Raw genomic sequence first — 21,113 nt, forward strand, 5'->3', positions numbered from 1 at the left:
GGCCGCCCCACGGATCCATCCAGGATCCCCCAGGCTGCTCAACAGCTCCTCCCGGGGACAGTTTGCTGGCTGAGTCCACACTACACAGCCTGCCCTGTCGCTGTGGCCAGGTGACCATGTTCTCGTTCAGGAGACTTCTGAGGACGTGTTGGACGGCACTTCTAGGAAGTCACTCTAAAAGAAGAGGGGAACTCTCCCTCCCCACCCTCCTCAGTCTGGCTGGAACGCAGCTGAGAAAAGGAGCGCACGCCTGGACACTGGGAGAGCTCTGGACCGAGCAAGAAAACACACAGCCTATATTCACAACTTGGTTACTACATTTCACTGGCCACAATTTCAAGAGTAAGTTATGAAAAACAGTAAGTAGTTCCATTTATTCAGGCCATTCTGTACCTTGAGATGCCACTGGCCTGCTCACAGGTCATGTTTGGAGGAAAGGTAGACAGTGAGGATTATTATTAACTAGGTAAGAAGCAAAGAGCTGTGCAGCCAGGAAACAAGCAGATGGGGTGATGAACAGCAGGACATGAGGGTAAGGACCAAGACCACCACTGCCCTGCTATGATCACACAGACTCTCTATGGAGCCCGGGAGAGCTCAGCCGGCCTCGCCCTGTCTCACCTCCCCACCTCCTTTTTTTTGGAGACAGGGTCTTGTTGCACACACATGTTGCACAGGCTGGAGTGCAGTGGTGCAATCTCTGCTCACTGCAACCTCTACCCCTGGGCTCAAGCGATTCTCCTGCCTCAGCCTCCAGAGTAGCTGGGATTACAGGCGTCCCACCACCATGCATGGCTAATTTTTGTATTTTTAGTAGAAGTGGGGTTTTGCCATATTGGCCAGGGTGGTCTTGAACTGACCTCAAGTGATCCATCTGCCTTGGCCTCCCAAAGTGCTGGGATTACACGCGTGAGCCACCGTTCCCGGACCCCTTCAGGCATCTTTTACATGAGTCACAGTGATTTCTGGAAAAACAGCAACTCAGATCTGTGATTTACTGCTCTGACACCTCAGTGGTGCCTCACTGCCCATAAGTGAGTTCAAACCGCTTGGTACATGTGGTTGCAGAGAACGCTGTGACCTCTGAGACCTGTGTGCACCCACCAAACAGCTCATAGACTGGGTGGCAGCATCCCACCACTGCTCCAGTTAGGCGGCCCCTCCTTCTCCAGTGGTGAGGACAGGGATGCAGAGCTCATCCATGCCTAAACCGACCATGCACAGCATCTCCCTGGCCACGTGTCAGGTCCCCTCCTTGCTCCTGGTGGTGATCTGTTCACGTGAGGCCTCATTCTGCTGCCATCATTTTGCAGCCATAGAGGAAGCCAGGCCAAAAACGAACCAGCACAGAGAAGCCCAGGAAAGCCCAGGAAAGGGCAGAGAAATAGCTCACACTGCACATAAAGCTCCCGCCTGTGTCAGTTTTTGGCTCACAAAGCGCCTTTGGTTAAGCCAGTTTGAGCTGGGATTTCTGTGCTTGCATCCACATGTATGCACACTCTTCTTGGCTAAAGCCTGCTCGACTCTGCAGGGCAGCCCCTGGCTCAGCAACCTTCTGCCCTGCCGGCCGCTCTCCCAGTCCCTGCCTCTGTCTGCTCCCTCTGCCACCTCACTCTGCACTGTCTCCTGGGTCATCCTACCTGCCTTTAGAAAAGTCTCCTCCAAAGACCTCTGACCTCCTCCTGCCAGATAGAATCGTCTGCTTTTTTCCTTTATGCTTAACACAGCCTGATTATTTTTCAATTATATATTTTTTGAGACAGGGTCTCGCTTTGTTGCCCAGGCTGCAATCAGTGCGGTGGCGCGATCTCAGCTCACTGTAGCCTTGAACTCCTGGGCTCAAGCGAGCCTCCTACCTCAGCCACTGAATAGCTGGAACTACAGGCACGCACCACCTTGTCTGGCCTCAATTATATTTCTTACCACATTTATAACAATTATGTGCTTGCATGTCTGTCTGTCCTACTGGCTATGTGAGAAAATGAGAGCTGACCTCAGCACAGGGCCTGGCACACAGAAAGGATTCACTGAAAGAACACGCTCCACGGCATGGAAGGAGGACTATGACATACAAATCCAGGTCACACTCACGTCAGGAGCCACACACCAAAGACACTGATATATCTATGTCATACCATTCTAATTAACTAGATCCTAAAATTCAAAGGTACACCAAGGCTGGGCCTGGTGGCATGCACCTGTAATCCCAGCACTTTCGGAGCCCAAGGCAGGAGGAATGCTAGAGCCCAGGAGTTTGAGACCAGCCTGGGCAACACAGTAAGACCTTGATGCTATGAAAAAGTAAAAATTAGCCAGGTGTGGTGGCACATGCCTGTGATCCCAACTACTCAGGAGGCTGAGGCAGGTGGTTTACCTGAGCCCAGGAGTTTGAGGCTGCAGTGAGCTATTACCACCCTACTGCACTCCAGCCTGGAAGACAGAGCAAGACTGTCTCTTAAAAAAAAAAAAAAAGTAAAGAAATAAATGGTATACTCAAAAGTAGACGATTTATGGCAATATCATCCACATAGTATAAGCACATTAGTTAATGTGCAAGCTGTATTTAAAAATGCTATATTTTATTTTATTAAAAAAGAGGACAGACAAGAAGATAATGTTTGTATTAGTTATACTGATGACCAAAGCCTTTCTGTTGAGCATCCTGCTATGTCTTACTTAACTGTGTTTTAGAAGATGAGGTCTAACCTGGTGAGATCATCTTCCTTTCAACTGAGCCACAGGAGTGATGCTCATGGGGTGTCTGCTGTCTGTGACCGGCAGTGGACAGCAGTGGCCATGCACGGCAAGGGGCCAGTGGGGAGGGCGGCCAGGCTGCCTCCCCTCTGTGGAAAGCGAAGATTTCCACCCCCTGCCCTGGCCCACCCTGCTCCTCAGAGGAGAGAGGCCCGTCACAAGGTAATCACCAGACACAGCCTTTTTCCTCCTCTTTTTGTTTCTACCTCTGACTGGAATGGCAAGAAAAAGCAAGACAGCAAAGGGTACAGGGAGGCGCCTAGTACCTGGCCGACAGCAATTCTCAAAGCAGCTGCAGCTCTTCACAGGAGACTGTCAAGTGCTGTCAGCTGGGGAAGAAAGAAAAGCAAAAAACAAGGTGATGAAGCATCACCCTAGAAAAGCTTTGACGCTCAGGAAGAGATTCGAAGAGAAACAAGGGTCTACAGCAGGGGTGGGGGAGGGAGCCCTGGTAATAGTGTTCAGATGGGTACGGTCTTTCAGTTTTGTTGTAATTGTGTGTTTTGACAACAATAACTATTAGGGTCCTACTATCTAGCTATTTTAATAAAATGCTCCATCATTTTTTTTGAAGAATAAAAAGAAGTGCAAATGTATAAAGCATAGGAATAACAAACAGTCATGCACCCACCAACCAATAAACAAGAATTTCACATCATCTCTGCGTTTGGTTATTACAGCCTTTACAAATGCATTACTGGCTTCAACAGTATATTTTCTGTATCTTCACAAAGTCTCGTGGTCTGCAGCCAGGAGATAAGATCAAACCAAAGGGATGACTACTGACCCACCTGTGGCCACCTCACCCTAATCACCCGCCAAGTGCACATCTAGAGTAAAAGCTCGCTCGCTGGGGACAGGCTCGTGTTTGGTCTTCTTCACTGCAATATCCCCAGCATGTAGCACCATGTCTCACACAGTAGGTGATCCATGAATGCAGAATAAATGAACGAATGAGTGAAGAAAGGGAGAAATCCGGCCCAAATTTCTCACAGTGATTACCAAGATGATGTGGCCTCAGGCACACCATAACTGCTGTGGGCTTACTTCCATATTGTGACAATACCGGGGCTTGACTTCCTAAATTGGGAGGTCCCGTCCAGCACTGACACCCTGCACCGATGACCAGGGCAAAGACACAAGCCTGTCAAAGCTGCTGCACCATGCCGGATCCCAGACAGAAGGCCCGCTTGATATGATCAGCCCCGATGCTTCTGTTTCCTTCTTTGGAAAATCCTCAATTTCCATCCAAGTTCTAAATGAACGAGAATCTTCTTTCTCAGACTGTGTGAGTTTATGGGGAAAAGGTGTAAACCTCAATTTCACACTGAGATATGGACATGTATTTCCCAATTGTTTCTTACATCCCTGCTCTTTAGATTAAAATTTCCTTTCTACCGCAACCACATCTTCCACTTTCTCTTGGTTCTTTTACCTTAACTGTTAAAGTTAACTTGAGAAGGAACGTGCAGATGCAAAGGGGCTAGTAAAAATGTCATCCTTAAGATGCCCTGGAGGATATTAACAGTTATAGGCAAAAGCCTGAGGAGAAACAGGCTATTTGCAGGGTCTCAATGTATCTCCCTAAGATATGCGTTAACAACACAGAGAAAATACTGACTTCCCAGTGGAGAAAGCTGGCCAACAGTGCCTCAACCAAGCAACCCAGGTTTGCAGCACCAGCCGCTGGACAGTATCACACACTTCCTGATCAGATGATCTGAGCAGGGCTCAATGGCACGCCTGTGGTTTCTGTGCCAAAAAATGCATCCCCTCATCCTAATGACGAGAAAATACCACAAACCCAAACAGGAATATTCTACACAAGACCTGTCCAGTGCTCTGAACGTGTCAAGGTCATGAAAGACAAGGAAAGATCAAGAAGCTATCATGGACTGCAGGAGACCAAGGGGACACAAAGACTAAACACAATGGGGGACTCCAGGCCAGAACCCAGCAGACAGGAGCGCTAGAGGAACCGGCAGACAGGAGGGCTAGAGGAACAGGCAGACAGGAGCGCTAGAGGAAAGATGGGTCATATTCAGACAAGGTCTACAGTTAACTGATGCTTTCATACCGATGCCAACTTCTTAGTTTTAATAGTTGTACTGTGGTTGTGTAAAACATTAACATTAGGGGGACTTGGAGGAAGAATAAGGAAATTGAACTGAGGGGACTATTAGCAGACTATATAGTACCTTTCAGATAAATGAGAAAAATAAAAATTACTCTGCAGGAAAAAGATGGGTAAAAGACATGAATAGGGCGGGGTGTGGTGGCTCATGCCTGAAATCCCAGCACTTTGGGAGGCCAAGGCAGGTGGATCACTTGAGGCCAGGAGTTCGAGACCAGCCTGGCCAACATGGTGAAACTCCATCTCTACTAAAAAATACAAAAATTAGCCGGTGTGGTGGCAGGTGCCTATAGTCCCCACTACTCGGGAGGCTGAGGTGGGAGAATCACTTGAATCTGGAGGTGGAGCTTGCAGTGAGCTGAGATGGCGCCACTGCACTCCAGCCTGGGTGACAGAGCGAGACTCCATCTCAAAAAAAAAAAAAACACGACATTTCCAAGAGCAAAATATGAAAAACAATTCAAAAGTACCTCAGTGAAAGAAGGAATGGATCCTAGTATCTTTTCACAATGGAGCATCGGACAGCAGTAAAAAGGAAAGAACTGCAGCTATGTGCCTTGCGTGAAGAAATTCCAATATGCGGAGTGAAAAAGGTAAGTCACAGAAGCATATGTACTACACAGTAAGAAACGACTTATATGAAGTTTAAGAATCAGTAAAACTCGGCCGGGCGCGGTGGCTCAAGCCTGTAATCCCAGCACTTTGGGAGGCCGAGACGGGCGGATCACGAGGTCAGGAGATCGAGACCATCCTGGCTAACACGGTGAAACTCCGTCTCTACTAAAAAGTACAAAAAACTAGCCGGGCGAGGTGGCGGGCGCCTGTAGTCCCAGCTACTCGGGAGGCTGAGCCAGGAGAATGGCGTAAACCCGGGAGGCGGAGCTTGCAGTGAGCAGAGATCCGGCCACCGCACTCCAGCCTGGGTGACAGAGCGAGACTCCGTCTCAAAAAAAAAAAAAAAAAAAAAAAAAAAAAAGAATCAGTACAACTCAAGACTGTTGTGTTTACAAATAATAAATGGATATTATGGCAAAATCATAAGAAGGGCAAAGGATTCATGACTCCAACTTGACTCTGGGTGCTCAGGGGGCAAAGGGCTGTGAGAGTCAGAGGCATTTCTGGATACGCTGGGTGTGTATTAATATCAGCTGTGCACATTTGTGCTGGTTATCAGAAAAATGTACGTTTTATTTTATATACGGTTAATGTTGAAAGGTAGGAAAAAAACAAAAGGCAAACAGGCAAAAGCCCCCAAATTTTCTGGTTACAGATTCAGACCCTAAATGAGTCTAAATAGCTGGGCTTTGTGAAGTTTTTAGACCTTAAAACGAAGGGAACAAATCTGAAGGGAATAACTGGGTGGGGTCGGATTTGCTTCTGAGGCGCTGATCTGAAAACGTTCATGATTTGCCCACATCCACATGTCCAAAGCTGGGAAGCTGCTATGAGGGGATATTTCCCACTATGAACAAGATCTCTAAAAAAAAACGAAATTCCTTGGGTTGTGCCAATTCGGATGATTCTAAGAACCCTCCGTATTCCCAGAAGAAAGCTATTGATCTTGCCTGAGTGGCTCTTGCTCCCTCCCTCTTGAGCCTTTTATGTAGCATCTGCCTCCGTCCTGTGTTTTGGTTGTTGATCATTACAACTTACGATGATTGAGAGCTTGCTTGGACTGTTATACAGTTTTTAAGGAAATTCAACTAATGGTCCAAAATAGTTGTGTAAAAAACATACTATCAGGTGCCCAGAAAGGTTTATTCACTCACCAGCTGAAACTCGCTCCTCCGGCTGAAAGCCTCCCTGATGCCAGAATCCCTCCAGAGAGCGCTCAGGGCCGGGACGTACAGTTGGAAGGTGGCGGGCTCCACAGGCAGCCCCGCCTTGTTCTCGAAGGCCATCAGGAACATCCCATGCTTCTCATTTTCAGAATACTGCCAGGGAATGCCAAGCTTATCTCGTGCATCAACAAGAACCCTTGAGCCCTAGAAAATAAAAGAATTAAGAGAGGATTTGATTGCGTTCCGAAGACTAAACCACACTAGAAAACCTCAAAATGGGTATTGATTGTCATAACACAGAAAACTCACAAGCTCTCAAATGTGCAGTCAGAGTCTGTCTCTTGGTTTGCTTATTGTGGCGTGAAATGTCTTAACTCCTAGGAATATAACCTCACCAAGAGAGATACACATGGCCGAGGACGGTGGCTCACACTGTGAGCCTACCCTTTGGGAGGCCAAAGAGGGAGGACTGCTTGAACACAGGAGTCTGAGACCAGCCTGGGCAAAAGAGCAAGACCCTGCTTCTACAAAAAAATAAAATTAAATTAAAAACAGCTGGGCTTGGTGGTGGCACACCTGTGCCTTGGTGGTGGCACACCAGTCTCAGCTGAGTGGGGAGGATTGCTTGAGCCCAGGAAGTCAAGGCTGCAGTTATCTATGATTATGGCAGTATATTCTAGCCTGGGCAACATAGCAAGACCCTGTTTCAAAAAAAAAAAAAAAATAGAAAACAGATGTACATAAGCACCACAGAAAGAAGTCTACATTTTGCCATCACTCATTTGCAAAGCTACTGGAAAAGAAACAACTGAGCAGGGAGGAGGTAGCAACAAATTCAGAAAATTTCACTGGAAAATGAAGTGTATCAGTAAAAAGTCAACTTTTTTTTTTTTTTTTTTTTTTTTTAGATGGAGTTTCACTCTTTTCACCCAGGCTGGAGTGCAATGGAGTCATCTCGGCTCACTACAACCTCCGCCTCCTGGGTTCAAGCAATTCTCCCGCCTCAGCCTCCCAGGTAGCTGGGATTACAGGTATCTGCCACCACGCCTGACTAATTTTTTATTTTTAGCTGAGATTACAGGCACCCGCCACCATGCATGGCTAATTTTTGTATTTTTAGTAGAGACGGGGTTCCACCATGTTGTCCAGGCTGGCCTCAAACTCCTGACCTCAGCTGATTCGCCTGCCTCAGCCTCTCTGCCAAAAAAACGTTTTAACAACTATAGTAGCCCCCATCCCTTACCGTGGCATAGGTTCCAAGACCCTCAGTGGATGTCTGAAACACTGAACAGTACCAAGCCCTACCTGTATTGTTTTTAAAGTTTAATTTATGAATTAGGCACAGTAAGAGATTAATAATAATAGCTAATAATAAAATACAACAATTATAACAATATACTGTCATGAAAGTTAAGTAAATGTGGTCTCTCCTTCTCTCTCTCAAACGTGGTACTACTGTCCGTGACTATTTTCTGTTGGTGGCTGGCTGTGGAAACGAGGGATGACTGTACTGCTACGAGTACTACCAGCGCTACTACTGTCATCGTCACTGAAATCTGGCAGCTCCTCTATTCCAGAAGACACAACTGCTTCTTCCAGCTTAAAATGGGTGGGAAAACATACAAATCCAGGCAGTCAGCAGTCACGAGACAGGAAAAGACTAAAATATGACAAGCCAAGTAGCCCGCCCACCAAAACGGGAGCCAGGGGATCATGTTCTAGATTTAATGTCACCACTGTGATGAGAAACTACTTTTCACTCTTCTGCTTATTTCCTCATTGTTAAAAATAAAGTTAATATTTTTCTGCCCCTTCTTACCTCACCAACAGGGTCAAGGGGATGAAGAAATAACCTAAACTAAAATAGTATTAGGGAATGTAGTCAGCCTTTGGAAAATATTCTGTCTCAGCAAAAACAGCACCCCCTGAGCAGTCAGAAGGTCTATTTCACCATTCTTAGACTAATGCTTCGAAATCAGCAAGGCAGTGTCTATGAGAACTTCCTGTGTTCTTCTGAGGGGCACACTGCATACTCTCTGGTATGGTCCACACTGTAGGATGTACAGAGTGCTCAAGGGCCCTGAGAAGGCAATCAAATGCACATCTGTCCATCTGGAAAAGCGCCTCATCTCAGAGCAATCTGGGGGACTCAGGCCAGCTGAGAGCAGCATCCCATCCTCCAGGACAGAGAATACCATGGTCAGCTATTCACTATGCACTTAACCTATGTTCTTTTTTCGGAGACAGGGTCTTGCTCAGTCACCCAGGCTGGAGTGCAGTGGCATGAACATGGCTCACTGCAATCTCAACCTCCTGGGCTCAAGCGATCCTCGCCCGCAGCCTCCCGAAGAGCTGGGACCACAGGCATGCCTCATTATGCCCGGCTAATTTTAAAATTTTTGTAGAGTCAGGGTCTCACTATATTGCCCAGGCTGGTCTCAAACTCCTGGGCTCAAGTGATCCTCTGGCCTTAGCCTTCCAAAGCGCTAGGAATGACAGGTGTGAGTCACTGCAGCCGGCCTTTTTTTTTTTTTTTTTTCCCTTTTTAAGTAACAGTTTTACTGCGCTATCATCCATGTACCACAGAACTCATCAATTTAAAGTGTACAAGTCAATGATTTTTAGTTGGCACTTATCCTGAAAAGCTTCATTTCTGACATCCAGGGCAGAGTAGATGAATCCATTCTGCCTCCTTCATCTCTCTCCTGCAGCATCAATTTGGTGCCTGTAACTTCCGCTTCTGCCTTGAACCACTGAGTCAGATGTAATGATGACCAAAGAGTAGTTACACCTCTCCTCCAGACTTAGCTCACCAGGACGGTCTGGTTTCTCCTCCAGACCCAGCTCACCAGGACGGTCTGCTTAGAGATGTTCCCCAAACTTCCCCCCGCAGGACCTCGTCTGTCTGCCGTTGGAGACCATGCCTAGTCCTACCGATCCACAAACATTTGTTCAATGTGTTCGTTTGTGGGGGAAACAAACTTTAAGAAACAGTATCTGACCCCCCCAGAAACTCAGAATCTGGCTAGAAAGACAAATATATGGATTAAAAAAAACCACCCATCACGATTTTAAAAAACCTCAGCAAACTAGGAATAGAGAAATTCTTCAGCCTCATAATGGTGAAAGATTGAATGCTTTCCCTCCAACACTAGGAAAAGACAAAGATGCCTACTTCTGCGACTGCTATTCAACACGGTACTGGAAGTCCTAGCCAGTGCAATATGGTAGGAAAATGAAATAAAAGATCATACAGCTCAGGAAAAGCAGCGGGGAAAAAAAAGAGAGAACAGATTAGACAGAAAAAAAAAAAAAGAAAACACACAACTAAACCTATTTGCAGATAAAAAGATGATTTATATAGAAAATCCCAAATTAATTTACCAAAAAAACTCCTAAACAAACGAATCCGGAACAGTGGCAGGATATAACAACACACAAAATTCAACTGTCTTTCTATATACTAGCAATGGACACGTGGGAAGTGAAATGAAAAATGCACTACTACCAATCACTGAAATAATGAAATAGGTATAAATCTAACAAAATATGTGTAGGACTTACGTGCTGAAAACCGCAAAATGTTGATGAAAGAAATTTTTAAAATCTAATAGAGAGATATACCACAGTCACGAATTGAAAGATTCAACACAGTATCAATATCCTTAAATTGATAAACAGGTTTAGCACAATTTCCATAAAATCCCAGCAGGATATTTTGTAGATATAAATACGATTATTTGAAAATTTGTATGAAAAAGCACTAAATTAGCTAGAGCAACTCTGAAAAAGAAAAGTGGGAACAGTCTCTCTGATTTTAAGACTTATTATATGGCTATGATAATCAAGACTGTGTGGTATTGGTGAGGTGACAGACACACAGATCAATGGAACATAACAGAGAACCCAGGGATAGTCCCTGATACCGCTAGCTGATTTTTATAAAGGTGCAAAAGCAATTAACAAGAGGAAGCCTGGTCTTTTCAACAAATGTTGTTGGAGGAATTGGACTTCCATAGGCAAAGAAAATCGGAGGGAGGGGAAAGCACCTTGACCTAAACCTCACAGCTTATACAAAATCAAATCAAAATGTAAAACTATGTATCACATAGGAGAATATCTTCAGGATGTAGGGTGTGGTCAGAGTTCTTAGATGTGACTCCAAATACATGATTCATATGAGAAAAATTATCAATAAATTGAACTTTATGAAAACTAAAATATTTTGCTTTGCCAAAGACCCTCTTAAGAGGCTGAAAAGAAGCTGTGAACTGGGGGAAAATGTTTGCCAATCACACATCAAACATATCTGACAAAGGACTCATTTAGAATATACAAGGACATTCAAAACTCAACAGTTAGGCCGGGCACGGTGGCTCACGCCTGTAATCCCAACACTCTGTGAGGCTGAGGGGAGAGGATCACTTGGGGCCAGAAGTTCGAGACCAGCCTGGGCAACATAGACCTCGTCTCTAAAAGAATATCAAACAAATTAGGCAGGCATGGTGGCGCACGCAGATAGTTCCAGCTACTCAGGAGGCTGAGGCATGAAGATCGCTTGAGCCCAAGAGTTTGAGGTTACAGTGAGCTATGATAGTGCCACTGCACTCTAGCCTGGGTGACAGAGCAAGACGCTGAGATACATACACACATACTCAACAGTTTAAAAAGCAAACAATCCAGTTAGAAAATGGGCAAAATTCAGCAGGTCACAGAATGAAATGAAGAGGAAAAAAAATTTTTTTTTAAAGAAAATGAGCAAAAGACATGATGAGATATTTCACTGGAGAACATATGCAGACAGCAAATACGCAAGTGAGAAGATGTTCAACATCACCAGACGTCAGGAAAAAGCAGATGGAGACCTCAGTAAGACACCGCTATACACCTGTTAGAACAGCTAAAAAACAAACCAAAAAACCAGCGGCACCACCAAGTGGAGGTGAGGATGCAGAGACGCTGGACCTCTCCTACTACTCTGCTGGGGGAATGTCAAATGGTACAAACTAGAAAACAGTTGGGTGGATTTGTAACTACTAAAAATGCAACTCCCATACAGCCTAGCAGCTGTACTTGGGTATTTATCTCAGAAATAGGAAAGCTGAGTCCACACAAAACCCTGTAATGTTCACAGTAGCTTTGTTCATCATAGCCCCACACTGGAAACAAGCTGTGGCACACCATACCATGGACTATTACCCAGCAATCAACAGGAATTCACTACGGAAATGCGACGACTTGGATGGAGCTCTAGGACATTGTGTTAAACGAAAAGTCAATCTCAAAAGATCACGCACTATGCGGTTCTGTTTACATAACATTCTTGAAGTGACAAAATTACAGAGATGGACAAGAGATTCATGGTTGCCAGGGGTTAGTAAAGGGAAAGATGGGGGGAGAAGTGACTAGAAAGGAGAAGCACGAGGGGATCTTTGTGGTCTGGACTGTGGTGGTGGTTACAGAAACCTACACAGGTGAGGAAAGGGTACAGAACCACACACACACTGTCCCAAAGCCCATTTCCCGACTTCAACAGCATACTGAAATCACGTGTGTCATAACCATTGGGAAAAACTGCATGCCTCTCTGTACTGTCTTTGAAACCTCCTGTGAACCTATATTTACTTCAAAATAAAAAGTTTTAAAAAGTTAACTAGCAACCACGGCAATGTAAGTTCCAACTATGTGATGTGGGGAGGAAACGTTAGCAGAGGCCAAAGGAAAAGAGATAGTAGGACAAGGTGAGGCTTGCTCAAATCCTAACTGGAGAAGGGTCTCAAACTGAGCTTTCAGAAGTGTGGGTTCATCTGAACGAGCAGCGGTGGTGGACTGGAATCCAAATGTGACTTGAATAAACTCTCCACTTCCCTTCCTCCCAGCTCCCCCACTGTGATTCCTCCTCTGGGTCCTCATCTCTCCACTTCCTTTGACTACACCACACCGAACTCCTGCCTTCCCAAAAGGACAAAACCAAAAAGGCTCAAGTACACAAGGAAACAAAGGCAATTCCTCTTTCCCCCACTATGCACAACAAAAACTATCTTGGCACAGAGAAGGTAGCACACAGATTTCTCTGGCGAGGTCTCGGGCAAAGGGTCTCAGTGCCTTTGTACAAATCATAAAAATGCTCTCCATCGTCCAGGCAGATGCAGCCGAGCCTGGCAACGGCGGCTTGGATGGGGTTTCAGCCTCCACTGCCCTCCCAATCGAGTTACCAACCCTCCCGCTATCCGGCAAGGCCCTGCTCAGCCAACTTAAATACAGAAATTGGGTCTGACCCACCAGGTATCTATTCAGGTGCTATTTTTACAAATGAAAAGTTTAACTTCACAAGGAGTACAAGCTCACTCAAAAGTTCAATCGATAACCCCTAGGAAGTCGCATTTTTTTATGTCAAAGACGAAGTCAGGGGGCAAAGCCGGACTTGGAAGGCCAAAGGTCACTTATGAAAACTGCAGCACTGCATAAACCAGGCCCTCCCCAACTATCGGGGTGAACATAGGCTTGGCTTAAAAACACACACAGGCAAAACCGGCCCATACAACAGCAGTCTATTCCCACCACACAATCCGCCCAAGCAGGCTGGAGCCGGTCCAAATGAACTGCACCAACAACGAGAAAAGACTCCTTCTTTCTCTTTTTCAAAACCCAAGAAAGGTGGCTAAACGACGGATGAGCTTTGAATTACAACAGTTAACTACAGTCCATTTTCTATACCTTTTCCCCTTCCTTTGAAGGAAAAAAGGCATTAAAAAACAGATGTCTCTCTTTTGCCCCTTTACGTTTATTCTAGTCAAAAGCTCTCTGACAACTTTGTCCTGAAAATCCAAATCTGAGTTCCAGGAAAGCTTTCTACCTGGGGATATCTGGCTAAATTCTGAGTCCCTTTTTTTTTTTCCTTTTTAGAGAGAGATGTAAGCCCCTTCTGGAGTTTAAAGCCTGTAGCAATAATATATTTACCGTACTTTTGCAGAATGGATAGTTACACATTTCACCATCATTATATAGAGTTACTAAAGTCTTAAAAGTAAACTACTAGTATAGGAGGCATATTATAATAATAAACCTCTTACTCCTATCCTTTCCCCATAAAAGACCAATTTTCTAAAACACAAAAGCCAAGAAAATCCTAAAACTCACATACACTTAAAAAAAGCAAGAAAGACAACTCACTCAAGTCTCTTTAATGGCTAAGAGAAAAATCCTTTTTTCAGTAATGGTGTTACTGAAGTATTAATTGTTTGAATAACCATATATTTTATTTGGTTACCCAAATATAAACAGTTAAAGTCTCAAACGGTTGATGACTTCATCTCAATACAATGTTACACTTCAAACTGTTCAGAGAGCATATTTTTAAGACAACTTATAAATCCAGCAACTTAAACTTCTAGTCAAAGAATAGATTCCCTCTCTGCTGGGGATGGAGATTTTTTTAGGGGGTGGGGTGGGGTTCAATTCCGCTGGATGAAGACCAAAAATTGCAAATCCTGTTATCTCATTTCAAAATAGATTATGTTAGTTTAGCCCCTCATCAAACCAAATCTTTTAAGATTAGTCATTCCTTAGTAAAATCTTCCCACAATAAATACCAAAGCTACGAGAGACATAAAATGCTGTAAGATAATATGAGCCTTTTTCTACAAGATGAAACCGTTCCATTAAGACAAATTGAAGATTTTGGATGTTCACTCGGGCAACAGCATGTGGACTTGGAAAGCTCTGCTTTTTAAAAACCCACTCGGCTGAGTTGTTTGCTTTTGGCCACCATCCAAATAAAAGAAACGCTGCCAGAAGTGTAAACAGGATGCATTTCTTTACATTGATGAATCCAGCGAGCAAAGACAGCGCCTCTTAGTTCCTCTCGAAAACTGAAGTGCAGGATACCTTTTAATGTAAAGCTCGGCGAGAAACTGATGAAGGGAGGCAGTAAACTGTCAAACCAGCCATCAGAGCCTCTGCCGTTTCACACGCAGCCCTGGCCCCCCTAACTCCGCAGGTTTGCCTTCTGGAACAAATGCACTGTTGTACTGGATCAGGTGTATCATTTCTCTAAGAAAGCCCTCTCTTGGCTCTGCCAGTGACTATACCGAAGGCTCAACTCACGCAAAGAAAAGTGGTGGGTAATGAATGGAGAAAAGCCCAAAAGGCAGTAAACTTGGCTCCTGCTCTGGGAGAACTTTCAAAACAAGCACAGCAGCACGACAGAGCCCGAGCGGATAAGCGAGAGCCTCAGATGCAGAGTACAGAGGCCAGCCCCATAACCGGAAGGACAGGACCGTTGGAGGACAGCCCGAACCGCCACCGCTGGTGAGGCCGTGCTCACAGACAGGTTGCGGAAAGCTAAGAAATCTGTGTAAGAAACGGGACAGTCGAAGGCATTGGAAAAGGAGAATGGCAAAGTCCAAGGCTGCCTGCAGGTTCCGTGGTGGGTGGGATGGGCGGCAGGGAAAGCGCAGCTAAAGCAGGAGAGGGATCAAGAGCCCCCAAGTGCTCTCACCCCAAGTGCTCTCAACAAAAGATGGAGAGATCCAACACTAGGAATTCAGCAAACCTGCAGAGCAGGGAGGCAGTGAGGGCCCTGCTGTGTAAGCACAATACCCACCAGTTCTCCCAAGTCAGGTCCACAGGAGGGGATGGTTTGGAAGGGGTGACATTTAGGTAGGTTTTCCACAAATTTAGTTCAGCTGGACAGTGGGAAATCCAAGCTAAGCTTTTCAAGAGGAGATGGAACTGCAGAGAAAACTCTGGGTTTAGGAAGGGCACAGGAGAAGCAAACTATCATTAGCTGTTTTCAGCTGCCTTGAAAAGGTTTTCCTGAAAGTCCAAAAAAAAAAAAAAAACAACCCCCCCCGCCCCCCCCCCCCCCCCCAAAAAAAGACAACTCCAGACCAATCCAGATTTCCCCAGATCTCCTGAACTGGAAAGTGAAAATCCAGGCTCCGTTTCAAAACTCAAAAGCCAGCAGGCTGGAAACTTCTGGAATCATCTCCCTGGCCCCCGCCGCCAGCCACGGCCACGGGCAGACCAACTTCTTCCTCTCCTGTTCTTCCAGACGTCAGGATAAGCCTCAGAATCTCCCTTCACTAAAAATTTCACTACATGACAAACACCAGTAGAAGGGGAAACAAAATCATCCTGTGAAGTACAGAAAATACCAGCAAAACTTGAGCGCACACACACCAAATATCATTCTAAGGGGAAAAAGCCTGCACACACTATCAACAAGTAACAGCTTCATGTGCCAATTCAGTGTTTTCGAAATTCAAGTCAGGATCTGCATTGTGGAATAATTTACTAGGCATTTTAAAAAGGAAAAGAAAATACTGGTAACTAAATAGACTGCAAATAATAAAGGTAAGTGTGTCACAGAATTTGTTTTAGGTAAAATTGATGTCCATATACACGGAGAGACAGCTACATATAGACGGGTGTGTGTATGCATAAACACATAAATACACATGCACGTACAGACACTGCGTTCCTCTGGACTACGGTCTGAGTGCCACTGGGCCCGACTCTTGTAGATGAGCCTGCTACAAGGCTGGCGTTCCTTGGTCCCACCACTTCAAAGCCAATAGGACTGGGCTGAGTGGCAAAAGTCCAAACAGTAACAAGTTGGGTTTTGTGAAAAACTGATGAGTGCAAAGAAACTGTGTGAGGAGGTGTGAGAAAATGGTGAAATCTTTGTCCTTTGGGGGGCAGTGTCACTGGGTTGGTTTTGATTAAACATATTCTTGGCCCATTCATTGGGGTCATCTTGAATTGCATGGTGAGGTCTGGGAATCACAGAGCTACCACTCAACGTTTTCTACCACTAAGGACATTGAAGAGGGCTGGGCGAGATGGCTCACACCTATAATCCTAGCACTTTGGGAGGCCGAGGCAGGAGGATCCCTTGAGCCCAGGAGTTGGAGAACAGCTTGGACAACTTAGGGAGACCCTGTCTCTATTAAAATAAATAAATTAATTTAAAAAGACATTGAAGAGGATACAAAGCTAATGTTCAATTTAGAAAGGCTGCTTTTGATTATCAAACATGATGTGTGCAGTGCGTGGTGGTGGCGGCACCCCCATGCAGTGTTCTTTAGAACCCTCCTCCTGATCCAACCTGATCCAACTGGGGCCTCAGTGCATTGTGGTAAATAAAGGCCCAGAGACTTTCCACAAAGCCTTTAAATACTGACCAAGGTGCCAAATAAATGAGCAGATGCAGACATGCATAAAATTCATGCCAGTCTATCAACCAAAAGGCTGCTTCACAGAGGTCATAACAATCTGCATCGTGCATGGGACTAGTGCCTGCCATGTGAACGACACTGTGTTAAGTACTCACTGTCCATTAGCTCATTTAGTCTTTATAACTAACTCTGCAAGGGATAGTATTATGCCCATTTTACAAACGAGAAAATGGAAGCTCAAAATCACACAGCTATCAAGCCTGACCGACTGAGTTTAAACTACAGATTTTCTTTTTTTTTTGTAGAGACAGGGTCACACTGTGTCCTCCAGGCTGGAGTGCAGTGGTGCAATCAAAGCTCTCTGCAGCCTTGACCGCGTGGGCTCATGCTAGAGATTTTTCAGCGCTGTTCTATACTGCTATGGGAGTGTCTGGAGAGATAAGGGAGCAGAGAAACGGGCAGGAGGCAGATGTCTGGGCTGCTGCCTGCTCTCACGCAGCTTACAGCAGGCATGGAGACTAGAGCCAGAGCCGAGTTGACCTCTGAGGACCCAATACTTCTGATGTTCTCTGGAACAGTTTTTAAAAATAGTAATTAAAATCTGGAAGTATGGGATATGCTGTTAAGCCTGGCTATGTTAGGAGACATTTTGTGAATTCAGACACTACTTGAGTCTAATCTCTCCAGACACTGAAAACACTTGCTCATCTACACTATCTCAGCAGCCCAGCAAGAGACCATCTAACGGTGGCTCTGTCCCAGCCACGAGGGCCACTGAGCAGTGGACGTGCGGCCGGCTGAACTGAGAGGTATTATAAATACATACTGGATTGCAAAGACTTAGTACAAAAAGAACATGTAAACTTCTTTTAATTGTTTATACTGATTACATGTGTAATTGTAATATTTTGGATATATTGGACTCAATAAAATATATTTTTCTTTCGTTCTTTCTCCTTAATGTGGCTACTAGAAAATATGAAGTACACGTGTGCCTTACATTTGTGGCTCACATTATATCTGCTATCAGACACCACTGCTGTAGGATAACATTTCTAAAAGAATTTGTCTTGGTCAGGTGTGGTGGCTCACGCCTGTAATCCCAGCACTTTGGGAAGCCAAGGTGGGCAGATTACCTGAGGTCAGGAGTTTGAGACCAGCCTGGCCAACATGGTGAAACCCTATCTCTACTAAAAACACAAAAATTAGGTGGGTGTGGGCACAGTGGCAGGTGCCTGTAATCCCAGCTACTCAGGAGGCAGAGGTTGCAGTGAGCTGAGATTGCACCACTGCAGCACTCCAGCCTGGGGGATAGAGCAAGACTCTGTCTCAAAGAAAAAAGAATTTGTCTCTTTCTGATTATAAAAGTGTATTTTTAGTGCAAAAAATAGTGGAAATATAGAAATACATAAAGAAGAAAATTAAATCCTTAAAAATATCACTACCTAGAAATAACTTACTAACATCTAGGAATGTTATCTGTCTTATTCTTTACAGAACATTTTATAACACTGTAAAAATTTTCTAGCAAAGTATCATAAACACTTTCCTACGTCATTCAAGACTTCAAGATCTGTAATGGCTGCAGAGTAGTCCAACAGGTGGGATGTGCTAAGATTAAGGAAACCTCTATGGCTGGACATGGGAATTCTTTCCAGTGTATGGAAAGAATAAACAACAATGCAAGGAACTCCTTGACACATCCCTATCTTCACATATATGGCTATTTTCTTGTGACAAATTCCTAAATGGTGAATTACAAAACTGCTGGGTCAAAAAAGTATACACATATTTTTGAGACTTTTGATAAAGTTACTAAACTGTTTTCCAGAAAGGTTGTGCCAATTTACACATGTGTGTTTAATAACTTGGAAATTTTCCTTTATTTTCCCCCAAGTTGTTTTTCAGTTGATTTAGTTGCTTCACAAAAATTGTCCTCCAATAATATCTAAGCAGTCATATCCTCAAACCACAGCTCAAAGAGAAATCAGGATAACGAGCAACTGAAAATGAGGAAAATTTAGTGTATGTATACTGACAACCCAAAATTAGAAAAAATGGAATAGACATTTAGCTTCTATACTTCAAATAAGCTTTTATACCGATTTTTATATATTTATTTTCCTCTAAGTCCCATTATAATACAATAGACAAAATAAAGTACCAATTAGTAATAAAAATGCTTAAATTTCACAAGCATGTTTGAATTTCTAGTCTCGTTTCCAATAAGAAAACTAGGCTCAGTCAACACTTCCAATAAAACTTTTCATGAAGGTATAAAGAACAATTTAAAACATTTAGTCTGAGTTCTAGAAGTTTCAAAATCAAGAGAGCCTTGAATTTGATGAGATTTACTATTAATTACTGTCTCCGTAAACGGAAATCTCTTTGAATTAGTGAGCAATAAAATAAGGTGTAAGAGAGAGAGAGAAAAAAAAAAAAAAAAACTAGCCAGGATAACACAGCAGCTTGCTCACTGTTTTCATCCCTTGCCTCTAAAACTATCTGGAGGAAAGTTCAAACTTGCGATAAGACCAACTGGAAAAAAGCTGGAAGAAGTTAATTTAAGTAGTAAATTACTACTGCAGAAAATAAACTCAATGGCAACATAAACAGCACCAAAAATGCACTTGGACATGGCAATAAATTAAATATCAGCATCAGGCAGCCTCACTAAACAAGATGCTGCAGCGTTTCAAATTCAGGGGCCAGTCTCAGGCTCACACACAACCAGAAGAGCAGCCACTGAGCTCATGAAACACTCGTTCGTGCAGAAACAGCTCTGTGCCCCGTGGAGGAGCGACGATGAATTATTAGGTGAAAGTACCAAAAGCTCTATGATCATTTTGGGCACTTCCTCCACTTGGGACTCAGGCTACTGCTTAAAGAAGTCCTGCTCTGCAGGCCTCCATCTTCTCTTCTATGGACTGGATGGGTAACCGTTTAGATAGCTAAAAGGAAAACCTTAATTGATGCTTCATTTGCAATTACAGAGTTGGTCTCTGCAATTTTCATTATCTATTTCGGGAATCTGTGAACATGTTTGCCTCTCACACATACCCAACTTCCTCCTGTAAACAGTGACCATCACGAGTAGTGCTACCCGACACCTACCTAGAGCAGTACCTTCAGAGCTTATGGCCTGCACTTGGGTTAAGCCAGAGCTGGCTGGCCTACATGGGCCCTGCGACCATGCTGCCTGGAAAAGTTGCTTCTGTACCCTCTGCAGATCAGCAAGGGTGGGGGCCGAGCTGACTGTGGCCTTGGAGCCTGTCTGTCCCTGTGGGCTGGCCACTGGCTGTAGGAGGAGAGTGCCCAGGTGCTGTGGGTTACCGTGGATCACCTGGCGGGCCTGAATTTGGATAGGATGGAGAGGGACCCGGGCTGCACAGGAGGATCTCACTCCCCACAGGTCAGAGAACAGCAGTGGCCTGCAGCTAGGGGAGATGCACCATCCCGAGCTCTGGCCCAGCCTGTCAGCCAATGCTGTGGTCCTACCTTCCAGAGACAGCTAGAATTTCCCTACTTCCTGCTGCTCCCATGGCTCTCACTTGGGTCCAGCCACCACCATCTCTCATTTGGATTATGGCAAGTCTTCTAATTGGTTGTTTTGTGTCCATACTTGTCCCCTTCAGTTTACTGTCAAAACCAGTGGCCGGTCAGCCTGCTAAGCCTAGGTTAGCTCTTGTCACCCGCTTTGTTCAAAACCCTACAAGGCTCCCATCTCATTCACAGCAAAAACCCAGGTCCTCACAGAGGCACATCCGCACTTCTGCCTCGGGCCTTTGCACCTTCTGGTTCCTGACAACTGAAACCCTTTAGCCCGGATAGCCGCACGGCTCATTTCCTCAACGCTCAGTGAGGACTGGGGCAGGGGAGCTTCTCAGGGTCGCCTGCCCTTGGCCATCTTATCCAAAACTGCACCCCAGGCCCATCCTTCCCACACTCCATGTTTGCTTTACTTCCTTGACCACTTCCGGCTGGCTATCTGCCTTCAGAGTCCACTCAGCATTTCCTGTACGAGTCTCTCCCTGCCGAGCACACACCCTACGAGGACAGGGCTCTGCTCTGTTCACACCCGTGTCCCCAGGGCTGGCACAGAGCAGAGGCTCTACCTGTTGGCAGGATGAACAAAGGGACCCCAGGCTCCTCATCCGCAAAGTAAGGGCAGCAGTCCTACCTCATACCTGTGGTGAGGAACACTGAAGTAGCAGGTGTTTTATATTAGATATTAATTCGACCTGCCTTGTACCAAAGTTGATC

At 45.0% G+C, this 21,113-nt stretch overlaps 1 protein-coding gene across 2 annotated transcripts in view; it reads right to left on the reverse strand.

Moving 5' to 3' along the window:
- Positions 1-21,113, reverse strand: part of GNA12 (G protein subunit alpha 12) — a 114,796-nt gene that overhangs the window by 58,804 nt on the left and 34,879 nt on the right. For both annotated transcript variants that reach the window (XM_065541574.2, XM_074034311.1), the window contains exon 2: positions 6,658-6,873. In XM_065541574.2, coding sequence (XP_065397646.1) covers positions 6,658-6,873 — 216 coding nt within the window. The remainder of the gene's footprint in view (positions 1-6,657; positions 6,874-21,113) is intronic.

Source organism: Macaca fascicularis, chromosome 3, assembly GCF_037993035.2.
Source record: "Macaca fascicularis isolate 582-1 chromosome 3, T2T-MFA8v1.1".
NCBI lineage: Eukaryota > Metazoa > Chordata > Mammalia > Primates > Cercopithecidae > Macaca > Macaca fascicularis.